At 32.7% G+C, this 18,746-nt stretch overlaps 1 protein-coding gene across 2 annotated transcripts in view; it reads right to left on the reverse strand.

Annotated features, from left to right (window-relative positions):
• Nucleotides 1–5,323: 5,323 nt before the first annotated feature.
• The window catches only part of PKN2 (protein kinase N2), a 131,201-nt gene continuing 117,778 nt past the window's right edge, over nucleotides 5,324–18,746 (reverse strand). For both annotated transcript variants that reach the window (XM_080801017.1, XM_080801018.1), the window contains exons 18-22: nucleotides 17,647–17,723; nucleotides 12,220–12,362; nucleotides 8,211–8,318; nucleotides 7,927–8,007; nucleotides 5,324–7,841 (exon numbers count right to left, since the gene is read on the reverse strand). In XM_080801017.1, the coding sequence (XP_080657143.1) occupies nucleotides 7,638–7,841; nucleotides 7,927–8,007; nucleotides 8,211–8,318; nucleotides 12,220–12,362; nucleotides 17,647–17,723 (613 nt within the window). In that variant the 3' untranslated portion in view covers nucleotides 5,324–7,637. The remainder of the gene's footprint in view (nucleotides 7,842–7,926; nucleotides 8,008–8,210; nucleotides 8,319–12,219; nucleotides 12,363–17,646; nucleotides 17,724–18,746) is intronic.

Consider the following 18,746-nt stretch of genomic DNA (forward strand, 5'->3'; position numbering starts at 1 on the left):
GTGCTCTCTTCCTATGTATGTATTCTTAATGTTTTGAAATTTTACTTTTGACATTTATGTTTTAATTCATTTGAAATATTTACATATGGTATGACAAAGAAACAACTTCTTTTTACCTTTCCACATGGATGGACAATTTTCCTGTTTCTATTCAGGAAGCTTTTTTCCCCTCCACTTATTACACTGTTTCTTTTACATATCAAAATTTCAGATATGTGTGGGTCTCTTCTTGACTCTCTACTGTTAAATTTGTAATATGTTATCAATATTGCATTAATTCCTACACCTTTATAACTCTTAATATCTGGTGGGGTAAATCCCCTCTTTCTTGTTCTTCAGAAATTTAACTATCCTTTACTTTTGGCTCTTCTACATAAATTTTAGAAAGAGCTTATGAAGTTCACAAAAAATTGTTGGGATTCTAATTGGAAGTGCACTGAATCTGCAGAGCATTTTGAGAACTGACATCACATCATAATATAGGATTTGTCTCTATTTGTCTTCTTTAATGTCTCCCAGCAAAGAATTTATTTTTTACACATCTTGCACATCTTTTGTTAGATTTATTTCTATGTAACTTAGTTTTGTTCCTATTATAGAAGACATTGTCTTAAAAACATTATGTATTACAATTGCTTGATGATGGTGTATGCACATCACTGGCTTCTGTATTTTCATCTTAAAACAAGCATCTTGGGTAAACTATCATTGTCAGTAAATTGTAGTATTTTGAGTTTTCCAGGTAGACAATCAAATCATCTGCGAGTAACCATTTTTCTTCCTTCTTTTAATCCCTATATTTCTAAGAATAGCAAAGTTCAATGTCAAACAGTAATAGTGATGACAGGCATTTTAGTCCTATTTCTCAATTTTAAAGGGGATACCTTCAGTGTTTCCTCATATGGAATGACAGCATTGATTTTAGTTTTGCGGTTGTTGTTTTAATACAGATACCGTTTATCAGTTTAAGGATCACCCAACCCCCTTTAAAAGCAGAAATGTGATTAGCTTTTTTTTTTTTTTTTTAAGATTTATTTATTTGACACACAGAGAGAGATTACAAGTAGGCAGAGAGGCAGGCAGAGAGAGATAGAGAGAGAGAGGAAGGGAAGCAGGCTCCCTGCCGAGCAGAGAGCCTGATGTGGGGCTCGATCCCAGAACCCTGGGATCATGACCTGAGTTGAAGGCAGAGGCCTTATCCCACTGAGCCACCCAAGTGCCCCTGATTAGCTTTTTCTAAATCTATTACTTTTTCTCCTTTAATCTGTTAATAAGGCAAATGACAATCACAAACGTTCTAGTATCAAGCCAACCTTTCATTATGAGCATAAACCCATTTTATAGTGTCATTTTTATATATCACTGAGTCTGATCTGGTAGTATTTTGTTTAGTATTCTTTTACAAGTATTCTTGAATGAAATTAGCCAGTAACATACTTTCTTTGTATATTTGGTTTTCTAGCTTATATGACTTCATTGAATGAGTTAGGAAATATAACTTTTTTCCATTATCTCAAGAACTTTCTATAAGATTGAAATAATTTCTTCCTTGAAAGTTTGGAAGAATTCTCTTGTAAAACAATCTGGATCCTGTGTACTCTTTGTGGACTTTTAATTTCTGCTTTTATGTCTTTAAGTGATGATATTATTTACTCTTCTTCCTAGTTTTTTTTTTTAATTTTCAGGTTATGTCTATTTTTTCATATTTATTTGCATTTATTCATAGTATTTTTTACTCATAAAAGTCTTTGCTTGTTCATTTATAATAGCATTTATACCTACTCTTATTTTTCATTTCTTTAACTACACATTTCTTTAACTACACACCTATGTGTATTTCGTTAGAATTTTCAAGGAATTTTGCTTCTATTATACTGTTTTTTCTATTGTTTACTTTCAGTTATTCTGTTCTTTTTATGACTTAAGATGAATAGTTTGATAAATTTTTAACCTTCTTTTTTCTAAAAAAGCATTTAGTTTACAAAGTTCCCTGCAAGAATCGTTTTTGCTGCATTTAATGACCGCCATTGTTTCTTTCTCTGAGCCATTAAAGGGTATTTTAACATTTTTTTCCAACCTATTTACCTTTTAAAATCTATTTGTTCTAACCAGTAAGAAAACATAATTGGTATTACTATATTTTGTAATTTTCTATGATTTGTCTTATGGCTGTTCTTATAAATGCTTCATGTATTCTTGAAAAGAATGTGGAATCTCTTAACTGCTGGATGCAGAATTCTGTAAATAACCATTGGATCAAGATTACTGTTTTGTTCAAACATTCTGTATCCATCCTCTTTAGAAGTCTATTGTCCAATAATGCAAGTTGAAATCTTCCAACCTGATGGGTATATATTATTTTTTAGTAGCATTATCAATTTCTGCTTTAGTCTGTATTTAGGGACTATTTTAGTAAATACATATACATGGTTAGAATTAATGTATCTTTTTGGTGAACTGAATCTTTTATCATTATGTAGAAACACTCTACTCTTGGTGATATTTCTTCATGATGGGTCTAAAATTGGTTTTGATATTAAGTAAAACTACCATAGCTTTAACTTGATTTGTTTTCACATTGTGTTTTTTCCCTCATACTTTTACTTTCAACTTTTTATATACTTATATTTCAGATGTATCTTGTTAATATTATAAAGTTATGTTTTTTAAAAAGTAAGTTACCTTACTTTTAACCAGTTTGTTCCATTTGCATTTATTGTGATTATTGATATATTTGAATTTATTTCTACTTTTTTATCTCTTGATTTGAAATTTATATGCACTATATTCTTTTTATGAATATCCTGGACATTTAATGATGTACATTTAACTAAAGTTAATGAATACCTTGACATCCCCAAAATACAAGAGAATATTTCAGCTCTGATCTTCCCTGTCTCAACTGTCTTACTACTGCTGTCTGGAATTTGTTGACTTAAAACAAACAAGTCATCTGTTCTATTGTGTTGTGTTTATTTTCATTTACATAAGTGTTTACCATTTTTTCACAAGACTTTTTGGGTCTTAGTTAAATCTATCATTCTTACATCTATCATTCTTAGATCTTTCCTTCTTCTTGAAGTGCTTCCTTTAGAGTGGGACCCTTGAGAGAAACCCTCCTTTATTTTTTAAAGCAAATTTTCATTTGCTCTTAAACTAATTTCACTTTCTACATAATTTCAGGCTGACATTGTGTTTTCCAATGCTCTATAAAGAGAATATTGCACAACTTTCTCTGTTAATATTGAGAAGCCAGCTGTTAGTCTTTCCTCTATAGCTAATTTGGTCCTTTCTGTCTGGGTAGTTTCAAGACCTTGTCTTGGTGGTCTACAGTTTCATTACAATGGTTCCATGCATACATTCATTTATATTTATCCTTTGTGGAGAATATTTTGCTTCTTGGATATTTTTTAATTTCTGGGGAATTTGCAGCCTATCATCTCTGCAAATACTGTCCCTCTTCCATTTTTTCCTCTTCAGTCTCCACCCCATTTTCCATATCTCTCAACCATCTTTTCATATTTTCCATCTCCTTTTTATTTTATCCATTTGGGACTGATTTTTCAGATATATTGTTCAGTTCTCCAGCTCTCTCTTCAGCTGTCTCATCTGCTGTTAACCAACATGGTTTCAAATTTGATCAATTATATTTTTTATTTTTGGATTTTTAAAATGTTAATTTCTTTAAAATTTTACTTGTTTATCCTGGTAATTTTAGGATGTACATAAAATGTACATAATATAGATAAAATGGATATAAATATATAAATATAATATGGATAAATATATATGATATAAATATATAAATATAACATGGATAAATATATATAAATATAATATGGATAAAATGTACATAAACATTTTATACATAGCTACTTTCTATTTCGCATCTGAGAATTCAAATATTTGCAACCTGTTGGAGGGGATGTCTAAATTTACTATTTTGTTAGTACTCATTCAAGTTAGTTTGCTGTCTCTCATGTGTTCAGTGATCTTTAATAGTATATTACTTGATCTTAATTTGTGGAAGTCCTTTGTACCCATTCTGGAGAAGCTTTCTTCAGAATGCATTTGATTTTACTGGTAGAGAAAGAGTGACTTGCAAAATAAAACTTGGGCTCCTCTGGAGGATTTTAACACAAAACATAAATTCTACTGCTATTGCAAGGTTAACCTCATAATGGTGTTGCTATAGTAATCTATCCTTGGCAAACTCATTTCTGAATGCCTGCATTTCAAAAGCTAGTTCCTTGCCATTCTGGCACTTACCAGCTCTCCAGCTTCCTACTTCTCTGGCCTACTCTGTGGACTCAGCTTCCAATCCCAACCTCTGAGTGCTCATTTTTGTGCTTGAGCACTCCTTAATTCTTAGGTGCAAAAGCCCCAGCTTATTCAGATTTATGCTCAAGTGTGTCTGTTTTGGGGTGAGGGGTTGCCAGACACCACTCTTACCTTTAATGAGACAAGCAGTACCTCAAATTATGTGTCTTATTGGAGGTGGAAATCATGCAAGATTTCTGACACTTAGAAGTTGTTTAAAAACTTACCTCTATTTATATATGTATATAGTTATATACACATAAGGCCAGTATCTCAGAGATACATTAGATTTCAAAAGATAGCTAGAAAGCAAATAAGAATTCTAATTAAGATTATGACAACTGATACTTGTTCCTTTGGGTTTCTCATACTCACCCTCAGTTGCTTTGGGAAGATCAACACCACCTGTAAAAATTTTGTTAGATTTGAACCTATACTATAATGCAGCTTTCACCTAGTCAACATATAATGACAATTTCCCCTGTGACCTCAGTTTGTGTTATAGGGATAGCATGGATCATTTTATATTTCTAAAATATTCCATCTGTAATATTTGATTAAGATGACTATAAGATGACTAGCATTCTGTTTTCATTTACCTATTTTCTGAAAGGTCAGGTCCTAAAATAAAGTTAACCTCAAACAAGAGAATGCTACATATATTACTGGTGCTTACATTTTAATCCCCACTGTTTTTCATTTATTAAGACTTTGATTTTTTTTTCATCTTTATATCCTCAGTCTGTAGGACACAGAAGGCATCCTATAATATCCAGTGAATAAAATATATTATTGATATTATACAAGTAGAATGCAAACGTTTTCCATTACTACCAGTGAAGAGGACAATTCACTCTGAATCAGATTTTGCCTTAGCAGGGCAAAGAGCACTTGCAAGAAAGCTAAGTAAAGTTAGTCTTTGAGATCTTGATTATAGCAGAGCTAATACATATTTTGACCAGCAGGAAGCTTCCAAAGGGAAATAATACTTAAAACCAAAGTTACAAATTATAATCTATTTAAACTTTAATTTGTGCATTTGTGGTAATTTATGACTGCAAAACACTTTTTTTTAGAATGACATAAAGGCACATTTCATTTGAATGCATAGTGTACCATTCTAAAATATACTAATAATTTCCTTACAAAGTGCTTGAGCAGTCACTTACACATACAGTAATAGCAAAATATATTTACACTCTATAGAGTTTAAAATTTTAAAATCTGACTAAAATATATATATATTTTAAAAACTACAGAAAATATTAGTGCTTTCTTCGGCTTAATTGTGTGATATACCCTGCCCTCTAATTTTTTTAGTGATTGACTTCAATTAAAAAAAATTTCTGTACACTGTGTAGTTACAAATTGCTATGTCAGTTTTTAATGCTAAAAGCCTATTTTAGACATTGCTTTCTATGCATATTTGAGAACCAGAAAAGGTGAGCAGACTGTACCTCAAAAGTATTTAGTGTTTTTCTCATGTTGTGTTAACACTGTAAATTAAAGCTGGACAATAAAGCTAAGATCCTCTACTGTCCTTTAACAAAGAAGTTAACTGGCATTTTAAAATAACTTTAAAACATACTGCTCCCTGTTTCTGTAAGATTTTCCCCCAAGGAATCTTGGGTAATAATTAATTTGGAAGGAAATATGAATTACCTCTGAACAATTTTAATTGTTCTTAGAGTACATAAAAACATGCCAACATACCTAGCAAGGCTGAAATATATATAAACTTTCTATAAATCAATATGCTTTTATGCTTCTCATAGAATTTAAATTTGAACAATTTTTAAGACATGAGATCATTGTGATTAAATGGTTAATTTAGTATGGTTAGTTAACAATTTGCTATTCCTGAGATATGATGACCCTAATATGCTAAGCACAGAATCAAAGATGTTATTATTGAACTAAGGAAAAAGAGTAAAGTCGTAGACTAGGAGGAAAAGAGTGCAAAAACTAACAACAAAAAAAACCAAAAAACTCCAGGCAAGTGGAAGAGTCATGGCTTCCTATAACAGCATTAAAAAAGCCACAAATGGATCCTCTGAAAAGTTGTAAAAAGTATTTGATCAAATTATTTTTGAGACTTTTGAGGTACAGCTTTAGTGTTATAATAGTTTTTATAAAATATAGACTGTTTTATCAAAAATATTTATACATTCTGTTACAATATATTGCTTTTGCCCTCAGTAACTGCCAATATAAAATCTGGATCCAGTGGCCTAAAATGTACAAATGCACTTAACGTAAATGCTGGAGTTTGAGGCGTCTGCTTGGCCACCGTACAAAAGTGATGAAGTGGTGAAATTAAATAATAAACCTACAACATAGAATACATTACAACTTACACATATACATGTTCACAGCATGTATACAATGATAATCCCCATGTTTTAACAGATATAGTTCCCTTCTACAGTAGACACAAGAACAAAATAAACTGGGTTGATAAATGTACACTGAATATCAAAAAAGGAGTAATTAGTTCATTGATTTTGGAAGAAGGTATGATTGAACATATCAAGTGTCTAGACTTTGGGAATGCATACAGGTAATACAGTGTCTTGGTTCAGGCTAATCAGAAGTCCTCATTCTTAAAATTTTAAGTGAATGCTGATGTTTAGTTGTTCCTGTTTGTTTCAGCATGGTTTAATGAACAAAAAATTGTTTGGCAGGTAGCTCTGCTGGAAAGCTATGAGGCTCTGTAACATGGTTGGTAAAGATAAGGCAATAAAAATTTTTTTCCTAATAAATATAGAAAATTTATAAAACAAGACATCAATTCATTTTTTTAAAAAAGCCAAAAAATGTGCACTTTTTTTGATATTACAGTTATTTCATTAAAAAAAGAGCATTTGCCTTATTCAAACAGATTACTATGTGTAAATAGTAATAACATCCTAAGCCCTTTTGTTCTTTTTGTAAAATATACCTAAATGAAGTGAAATGATTAATCTTCCTTTCACTTAAGGCATAGCTTAGGGACTGTGGAAGAGTGGTTTTTTTTTTTTTTTCCTTTTCTTTTTAAATAGACTATTGATCCAAAAGTATTCATTTGTGATAGGTTTTCATGGCCGATGTTCATTCCACTTAAACTCCATGAAACTGTTTCCAGTGCTCAGATTTACGTTGAAAATACATTAAGAAGCCACTTTCAAGAAGATTTTAGAATAGTCTTTTAAGAAATCTTCATGTGTTTAAACAAAAAACTCAGAAGCTACTGGTGGCACAGAGAGCAAATGAAGGGTTGCTATTTTTAAGAGGTCTTCTTGTGAGTCAGTTTACTTGGTTTCACAGTGTCTCGGAATTTAACACCAATCAGCAATGTAGTCAAAATCTCTGAACATTTCTTGCTCCTCTTCTGAAAGTATCCTTGGTTCTCGAGGTGGAGTCAGAATAGGTGCTTCTGAGGTAAATTCATCATCAAAATTGCTAACATCTTCTCGTCCTCTAATGGTAGGTACAAATGGTGGCTTGACTTTTTTGTCCATGAGAGCACTCCAATCAATTAGCTGGATTACAAAATATAAAATGACCAGTTTAGTTTCCTACACCTAATTGCTAGCTTCACAAAAAATTTTAAACTTTCACACTTACCCGGAAAAATGGGTGCTTTTTTACATCCTCTGCATCTTTCTCACCAGCTCCAAGGCGCCGCTCAGGATTTCTTCTTAATAGCTAACATTAACATAAAGTATAAAAGTTAAAATAAAAGCAGTGACTTCATTGATAAAGGTTCTTATAACCTGCAAAGATTTAGATGTTCTTTTGGTATATGTTTGTCTAAACCATGCAACATCTATGAAGTGAAAAACAACTTCTAAAATTCTAATTGAGAAATGTCCTTCAATATAAGTAGTTTATAAACCATTATTTCTTACCCTTCTCATTATTGATATGGCTTCTGTAGATAAGAACCTTGGATACCTTACTTCATCATTTACAATACTGTCAAAAACCTCCTCTTCATCATCACCAGGAAAGGGAGACTAGAAAAAATATCTTTGAGTAAGTCAAAATGAATTTTAATACTGTGAAATCTTATCACCTATCCAAAGTACAACCAAGAACCAGGCAGTGAGGAAAACCAACAAACCAAACTACCAAAAAATCAAAAAACAAGGACTATAAGAAGCCACAAAAGAGACACAATAGATTAACCAGATGATACACTATATACTCTCACTGAAATCTTCTTCAACTTTATTTCCCAGACTCTAATAACACATTTGGTTATATTACATAATACCATCTTTCAGTTAATTCCATATGATTTTGTTTTATTCATTATTCATGTGGCCCGACAGTCAATATTTTGAGTGCCTACTACCTGCTGAAAAACATTTAGATTATTAACATGTTCCTCAAGAAGCTCAATTTTGTGGAAAGACAGAAGGAAATGGGTAAATATGGTAATAAGTGTAACCATAGAAGCACAGAGTTTGTGGGAATATTTCTGATATGGATGTGCTTTGAATTTCAGTCAACAGAAAATTAATTAGTAAAACACAATGAGAGATCTGCAGGTATAATAACTATACTAAGAAGCAGGTGCCAACAAAATTAAACTCAAAAGCTCACATATCTAGGCATTTTTAATTTAAGCTCTATATACAACCAGTCTTAGGGCATTTCAGTTAGCAGAGTATTAAAACTGTTGTTCATAATGATAGTAATGACCCTACGTCATAAAAAAGGTAGTTAAATTACATTCAGTTTAACAATCTGATGCACAGAGATGCCTGGGTGGCTCAGTTGGTTAAGCGGCTGCCTTCAGCTCAGGTCAGGATCCCAGCATCCTAGGACTGAGTCCCACATGGGGCTCCTTGCTCGGCAGGGAGCCTGCTTCTCTCTCTGTCTCTGCCACTCTGTCTGCCTGTGCTTGCGCGCTCTCTCTCTGACAAATAAATAAATAAAATCTTTAAAAAAAACCACAAAAACAATCTGATGCACAAAGGGATAAACTCAACCATGTTGAAATGAGGCTATGAAATAAGACTTATTACCTCACAATTTGAGATGACTTAGATTTGACTGTTTGACTCCTGCAAAGTTATTAATGAATAAGAGCCAGTGAGAAAGCAGTACTAATGGAAAGAGAGGGATCTTTGACCTGAGGAGTGTATAAAAATGAATTTAGAACCCAATTTCCTAAAGCTGAGCTGCCAATCTTACTGCTCATACCTAAGGAAATTTCAAACTTTTCAGTTATCAAAACCTCAGTTGCTCACTCAAAATAGATAAATCAAATAGATAAATGAAATATCTACTATGTGGGATAATAAAATTTCTTTCTGGGATTGAGACAGAAGCAAATGAGAGGAAAATTCTATTTTATAAGGATGCTCAATCAGAATTTCAGGTGGTAATACAAAGCACTTTTGTTTATTTGATGAGTCAATTTTGAATTTAAAAAATGTCACTCTATAAATTCCTGAATAGTGAAGATATACCCACATATTCATTAAGATGTTAAAATTCCTTGTTTCTGAAAATAGATTATAAGCTAACAGAACTAACAACAGAATGCTAACAAATGTGTCTTAAGCCGATATAAAAAGAATTCAATGGTCTTTTCAGATGTCAAGAGTCCAACTCTAGTATCTAAGTTTACTTAAAACTTCTCTTGATACTTTCATTCTCATTTGGCACTGGGAAAGGGACCTAGTTTATTCCTGGAGTCTTTCCAATTCTCAAAACCCATACAAACACAAATACAAATCTCAAAAACAAATTTGAAAATGCACGATACACCCAGTGAGTTTTCAATTATTTGTAACAACAGAGAAATCAGACATAAACTTTAGCCAAACCTCACTTTTATCACAGTTAAAATTTTATTAAAGCTACAATTTACTAAAATTTTAGTAATTTATAATTATAATTTACTAAAATTTTACTAAAGCTATAAAAGTATAAAGTATATCAGTAAGTTTTAAGATTAGTTCTTTTCCTAACTATCCTCTTACAAAGATGCTAAAGAAAAAGGATACTGCAATAAAAAACTGTGAAGGAACAGCTGGATCCTTTGTCTTTTATATCCTAGTAATTAGAAGGTTAATCAATTAGAAGCTCTTTTAAAAAATACAGAAGAGCTTCCTCATTTGTTTACTGCAGTCCAGTCACTTCAGGATAGGAGGAGGTAGAATTGACTGGCTCTTAATTCTGTAGTTATTTTATAATAAATTCACATTTTTTGCCTGTCAGCTCTAATTTGGGGAATAAATTTAAAGCTAGCATATAGTTTTCGGTAACTCAATTAAATCTCATACATAAATGAATACACCACATTTCAAAAAACAAAGAGCAAAAATGTTTCTTAAGAAGGAAAAAAAAAAGGGGGGGGCGCCTAGGTGGCTCAGTGGGTTAAATCCTCTGCCTTCAGCTCAGGTCATGATCCCAGGGTCCTGGGATTGAGCCCTGCATCGGGCTCTCTGCTCAGCAGGGAGCCTGCGTCCCCCCTCTCTCTCTGCCCGCCTCTCGGCTGTCAAACAAATAAATAAAATCTTTAAAAAAAAAAAAAGTTGGGGGTGAGATCATGTATGCCAGAGCTTATAGAAACAACTATTATGAGTGCTTCTGGGATTCTCTAATAGCAAAGATCACTGTGGATTAGGGATAAAATATATCTTTCCATCCTAAAATGCTGTAATACAGCTTTTTGAGATGGAGGTAAAATTTTCAGATCTGGATCACTGGTCTTAAGAATGGAAGTAAGTTTGGGTGGATTCCATACCCTGAGGTAGCAACACATAATAGTTTAGAGAGGCTGTGAAGCCAGAGAGCCAGAGTTAAAAAATCCCAGCTGCACCACATGAGACCTCTGTGACTTTAAGCACTTTAACTTCTTTGTGCCTCCATTTATACCTTAAAATGGGCATAAGACTACTACTGAGCTCATTAAAGGCTGGTGAAAAATTAAATCAGCTAATATTTATAAAGCAAATAAGACAGTGCCTAGCACATGGTAAACATTTTAATCAGCCATTTCTTCTCCTCCTTTTCTAAGTATCCACTCCAATTTGACATACCAAAGGGGTTGTCTTTTGGACAGACTAAAATCCTTTGTTTGGGACAAGTATCTTTAAATGATAATACACAGGAAAACTTTAGAAATTTCTGACATTCAAGAATTCAGTCAATCGTTTATTCATCTACTAATTTATTCACACCTAGACTGTACAAAGGAAGATTGCTGGTGTTGGGAAAACTGCAAAGCAATGAACCAAGCTTTTTTTTTTTTTTTGCATCCCAAGATCATCAAGCCCCTCTAAGCAGTTTTCAATTACTTGTCTAAATATCTACCCTTTCCCAATTCTACTTTATCATTTCCAACAATTTGTAACAAAATAGATTAGCTAGTTATTGTATTATATCTTATATATATCTCACGCATTTTCTTAAGTAGTAACAATTTCTGTTAATTATTGAAATAGCTATCCCCAGAAATTACTTTTTAAGGGAAGGGCGGAGGGAAAGGGGGAATATCTTAAGCCAACTCCACACTGTGTGTGGAGCTGGATGAGGAACTCAATCTCATGACCTAAGCTGAAACCAAGAGTCAGACACTTAACCAACTGAGCCACCCAGGTGCACCCCTGAAATTTATTTTAAGTTAATCTAAAAAAAACAGGAGAGGAAAAATATTAATCTTTTAATTCTACAATACCTTTTTTGAAGGTAATATTTATTTTGACCAATGTATAGCCAACTTTTTGTTACAGGTATAGAGTATAAGATAGAATCATAGGCAATTATTAGTATTTTATAAATGTGTATAAAACTTAAGTTCCACTTATTCAGAAGACATACTAAATAATTTATAAATGACATCTTTTTTCTTTCAATCATCTTTCCTCATTCGTCTCTCATCTATTTTATACTGCTTACCTCACCAACGAGCATTTCATATATAAGAACACCAAGTCCCCACCAATCTACAGCCCTTGTATAGGATGTTTCTGTTAATACTTCTGGGGCAAGAAATTCAGGAGTGCCACAAAATGTGCTTGTTCTATCTCCATATCCCATTCCTGAAAAGGTAAAATTTAAGTATTTGTTAGCAAAGAAAAAATCTAGATGATAGATAAAACAATAGATGAATCCTTAGGAAGGAAAATTAAAGTTCCACATTTGTGCATGGTGAGCAAACTTAAGATATCCCAGACTTCTAAGTAAAATGTTAAAGACTGGTATAGAGAAAACTGCAATAGCAACTCTACTATTTAATTAATGGGTAAAAAGAAATAAAATTTTTTATATTTCATTTTATTTACTTATTTTCTCTTTCTTATCATTACAAGTGATGTTAAGAAGCTACAATAAAAAAACTGATTCTAAGCTTCAATTTCTATTATAAAAATAGCAATTAGTATAGAAAATACCAAAAAGCAAACCCTTAGATAATCCAGAGTTAGCCATCAAAACAATTTTGAAAAAGAAAAACAAAACTGGAGATTTTAAGTTATACTACAAACCTACAGTAATCGAAACATTATGGTACTGGCACAAAAACAGACACATAGATCTATGAAATAGGACAGAAATCCCCAGAAACAAACCCACAATTATGTGGTCAATTAATCTTCAACAAAAGAGGCAAGAATATGCAATGGGAAAAAGAAAGTCTTTCAACAAATGATACTGGGAAAACTAGACAGCTACATACAAAAGAATGAAACTGGACATACAAAAAATAAACTCAAAGTGGATTAAAGACCTCAGTGTGATATCTGAAACCACAAAAATTGTAAAAGTGAACACAGGCAGTAACTTCTCTGACATTGGCCATGGCAATATCTTTCTACATAGGTCTCCTCAGACAAGGGAAATAAAAACAAAAGTAAACTACTGGGACCACACTAAAATAAAAACTTCTACACAGTGAAGGAAACAATCAACCAAACTAAAAGACAACCTATTGGATGGGAGAAGATATCTGCAAATGACATATCCGAAAAAGCATTAGCATCCAAAATATATAAAGAACTAATACAACTCAACACCACCAAAAACAAATAATCCAATTAAAAAATGGGCAGAAGACATGAACAGACATTTCTCCAAAGAAGACACATGGATGACCAACAGACACATGAAAAGATGTTCAATATCACTCATCATCAGGAAAATGCAAATCAAAACCACAATGAGATATATCACCTCATACCTGTCCAAATGGTTAAAATAAAAAACACAAGAAACAGGTATTGGTGAGGATGTGGAGAGAAAGGAACCCTCATGCACTGCTGGTAGGAATGCAAACTGGTGTAGCCACTGTGGAAAACAGTATGGAGTTCCTCAAAACTTTAAAAATAGAACTATCTTATGATCCAGTAATCACACTACTGGGTATTTACCCAAAGAATACAAAAACACCTAGCACTTAACACTCAAACAATTTAAAAGGATATAGGCACCCCTATGTTTATTTACAATAGCCAAAATATGGAAGTAGCCCAAGTGTCTACTGATAGATGAGTGAATAAAGAAGATGTGATATATATATCTATATCTATATACATCATGGAATATTATTCAGGTATTAAAAAGGCATGAAATCTTGTCATTTGCAACAAAACAGATGGAGTTAGAGAGTATAATGCTAAGTGAAATAAGTCAAAGAAAGACAAATACCATATGGTTTCACGCATATGTAATTTAGGAAACAAAGCAAACAAAGGAAAAAAAGAAGACAAATTAAGAAACAGAATCTTAACTATAGAGAACTAATGGTTACCAGAGGGGAGGTGGGTGGGGGGATGGTGAAATAGGAGATGGGGATTACAGAGTACACTTATCATGATGAGCACTGAGTGATGTAGAGAATGGCTGATTCACTATATTGTACATCCGAAACAAATGTAACATCATATATTAATTATACTGGAATTAAATTAAAAAACTGGTAAAATAGGGGTTCCTGGGTGGCTCAGTGGGTTAAGCCTCTGCCTTCGGCTCAGGTCATGATTTCAGGGTCCTGGGATTGAGCTCTGCATCAGGCTCTCTACTCAGCAGGGAGCCTGCTTCCCCCCCTCTTCTCTGCCTGCCTCCCCGCCTACTTGTGATCTCTGTCAAATAAAGAAATAAAATCTTAAAAAAAAAACCCTAGTAAGATAAAAAAATTAACTAAATGTGTCATAAAATAGAGATATGGTATTAATCTTTTAGTTAACTAGTCCTCAAATTTATGTTCCTCATAATTTAGTTTAATTTTATCATAATTCAGTAATATATTAATTAAATATACATTGTACATATTGAAGATAATGTCTCAATATATTCTAAAGTGTTAAAAGCTCCTTATAAAGCATATTATGAAAGAATTTGGAAGAAAAGTTCTCAATTCTAAATTTTAAAAGGTATAATAACTGAAAATTTCAAATGAATTTGTGAGTCTACAGATAAAGACATGAAAAGCATAATTAAATACATTAGTACATAAGGGTGGAGAAATTTTTTGTTTTTGGAAAATTTTGTTAACATTGTCACACCACTTTTTTTTTCAATAAAATATTATTTTTAAAAAAGTTGATATAGTATCCATTAAGGTCTACAAAAGCCTTTTAAATGACTTGGCCAAGATTAGGAAAACCTTAGTTAAAGAAGACAGAAATAGAACTAATGTTTCTTGATCTTTATTCTATGCTTTGATCACAACTAGTGTATAATACAAATGCCATACTTTTGGGATAAAACTACTTTAATTTTTTGCTTACTTTTATTTATAATAGTGGTATTATAAAATCTGTGATATTTTAATGTAATATGTGTGTCAATTACAATAATTTAGTTATCATATCTAATTCATTCTGATAAATTGTCTTGTCCTGGTATTTTTAAAGAAAGGTGAAAGTACCCGAATTAGCTAGGACTTCAAATTGGCAAAACTCCAAGGAGTTAAAGGCTCTAGAGTCATAAAAATCTGGGTTTAAACTCTTGCTTTGCCACTTGTTAGCTGTGAGAAGTTTAGAAAAGTTGTCTAATCTCAAAGGCTAGTTTCCTCATCTATATGTTGGAGTTAATACTACTACCTACCTTCACAAGACTGTTAAAAATTAAAGGAGATCATGTCCATGAAGCATTTGGTAAAGTACCTGGCATATTGTAAATGCTCAAAAATTGTTAGCTATTATTATATTACATATTTTTATGATAATATTACATATTTTTATGATAATGAAGAAAAACATGTTTCATAAGTCTGGTTATTCAATATGTATTTTCTGTATACCTGTTAAGTTCTAGGCATCCATGCCAAATGGTACAAACATAAAAATGAAAGATACAGTCCTTGTCTTTAAGGAGCTTACAGGACACTGGAAGAAAGCAGATATATATACAGGTTTTTATTTTATTTTTTTAAAGAGAGAGATGGGGAGAGAGAGGGTGAGAGTGCAGGGGAGGGGCAGCAGGAGAGGGATAAAGAGAATCTTAAGCAGGCTCCATGCTCAGTGCAGAGCCCAACATGAGGCTCGATCTCACAACCCTGAGATCATGACCTGAGCCAAAATCAAGAGTTGGGGACGCTTAACCAACTGAGCCACCCAGGCACTCCATATATTGATAATTTTATAAGGATACAGTATGAGTAAGATATTAGGGAAACACTGACAAAGGACTCCTAAAGTTGACTTGGGAGGTGGGATAAGAGGAGAGGAACCTCAGATAACTTTTCTGGGGAAGCAATACCTGAGTTGAGTTTGAAGGATGGGCAAACATTCCTTAGCAAATAGAGTTGGGATGGATGATACTGGTGGAGAGACAAAAACTGTCAATAGGTCATTGTTGCTGGAGCAGAGTGCACTAGACAGAGAGCAGCAAGACAGCTGGGTGGGGACCAGGAAGTGCACTGTGTACCATGTCTTAGCCACTGAAGGGTTTTTAGCAGGGGTGTGCCATGGTCAGATTTGAATTTAATGGGCACTTTCAGCATTTTGGCAACTATATGGCAGGTGGATTTGAAGGAGAAAAAAAAAATCTAGATAGAGGAAAGGTGAAGAGGTTATTAGTTTTGTCAAAACTAGATGACAGCTAGCAGTAGTAGAGGGGAAATGAAAAGTTTAAGACATATTAAGAAGGTAGATGTCAGCACAATTTGGTCATTAACTTGATATGGAAAAGTGAAGAGAACAGAGTCCAGGATAATAACACATTTTCAAGTTGGGAGGCTGAGAAGATTGTGGCAAAATCAACTACAAACTAGACTATTTGAAGAAAAGAAACTATTTTTGTTTGTATAGTGTTGGAGATATCTATTGACTATTCAAGCAAAGCTGTCAAGTAGATAGTTAATATTTATGTTAGGAAAGGAATAATAGATCTGGGAATCATTAGCATATTGCTTGCAGTTAGAAACTAGCAGTGAAGAGCAATGAGCTAAGGACAAATTCTGAGGAACAAAAGCATTTAAATCAACAGTGTTCAATACAGGGAAGTCCAATAAGAGAAAAAAAAATTATCAGATTCAGATTAAGAGGTTGGGGGGTAACTGATGGAGTTCACTCATTCACTCGTCCAACTACTTATATTAATCGGATGTTCACAGAATACTTAAGATGTGCCAAGCATTATATTATACACGTGCTATGGAAACAAAGCTGAATAAGAAACAAGAAGCTACCCAGTGTAGAAGGGGGGCAGAGACAATGTTCATTACAATGCCAATGTACTAAATGTCAAGATGAGAATACCTATTTACTATATGTTAGGCACTGTACCACGTATCTCCAATTCTCAAAATACTCTTCAAGAAGAAAAATTACAGACTCAATGAGGTTCGAAGAAACTCATCCCAAAACACAGCAAATAAGTGGCAAAGCCAGGATTCAAATCTAGGGCTGTCTGGTTGCCTACACCTACAGTCTTTACACTTTTGCCACCTTGGATTCACATTTCCTGTTTATTTATTTACTTTTGAATATATAGAAAGGATTATGATATATATGCATTTTTTTCTTCTTATTTAACGATATTATAAGTTTTAAGAAGCTGGAGAGAAGTTATTAGGCCTATGTAACATACTCTGTACAGTCCCAGCAAAGTAAAAATTTTGGTGCTTAATCAATGTTTTCTCAGAGTAGTGACAGAATTATTAATTATACAAAGAGGATCTTAGGTTTTATGATCTTAGGTTTTATGAGTCATATCCACAGAATTTTAATAATGTGATAATAATAATGCTCTGAACAGTCCATAACATCTTAATAAATAAATTAAAGTTAGAAATATATTTTACTCTCCATAGACAACTTGAAAACTACCAAGTACAAAGGAATAGTAATCTATTAGAAAAGGAACTTTAAAATATCCAATTACCTTCTTTGCAAAGACCAAAATCAGCAATTTTCACAAAGCCCTCTGTATCTAGCAATAAGTTATCCAATTTCAAATCTCTGTTCAGGATTAAAAAAAAAAATAAAAATGAAAAGTGAAAAAAATCAATAAAATCAGTAGATAATGTAGAACAAAAATCATTTTAATAGGAGCTGTACTTTACTAAAAATGAGTTTTTCAAGTTATGATTTGAGATTTAAATATTATATAACAAATGTTCACTCTTCTTCCTTTTGGCAACTTTATTTCTCTACATAATATAGTTTCTGAATAATTTTTGCCCTGTTATATAGAGAAGAATGTATTTTAAAATGGAATGTTTTATCTACTCAACTACGTATTTTAAAACATGGAAGGAGTTCAAGTATTTCTAACTCTGGTTCTATTAATTTGTTATTTGTGATAAATATGACTTGGACTAAGTTTAAAGTTTGTCTACACACCACTCATAAGAAAAAACTGTCAAGCTCACATATAAATAAAGTATCAAGACTGCAGGTTTAACCTTCTAAGAGAATAATGCAAAATAAAGAGAAAGCTATCTATCCATACTAACTGATTAAAAATTAAGTTAAAAATATTTTATCCTTTGAGTAAAATCAGACCAGGAGAAAACCCTTACCTCAGAAATACTGTTGTAAGTTTGAATAAATTGATGTTTTTTTAAGTCTCCTGGTTCTTACTGGCCTTCCTGAATTTGTCTAGTCTAGAAGCAATGCTATTCAAAGTAGTCCACTGCTTGGCTGCTGGGCTATTAACTATTTGTTACTGGTCTGCAACTTGGTAAGGTGCTTATACTAGTACATAAATCAGCTTTGTCACCAAGTACAGTATTTAGCTGATACCAACACTTACGCAGGGTGATGTTTTATACTCTGGCACAAGCTACTTATTTTATCACGGACAAATTTTGAGAAGTATTGGTCTGTCAAAGTTTTCAGCAGTGGATCAGCTGAACATAAAATATTCACCAGAATGAATACTGTTGGTGATTTTTGTTATCATAGGCCAACGTATAATTTGACTATTTTAGTTAGGTAACAGGCAGAAGAAAAACATAAGTTTCATCATATAATTACTGC

Source organism: Martes martes, assembly GCF_963455335.1.
Source record: "Martes martes genome assembly, chromosome: 4".
Taxonomy (NCBI): domain Eukaryota; kingdom Metazoa; phylum Chordata; class Mammalia; order Carnivora; family Mustelidae; genus Martes; species Martes martes.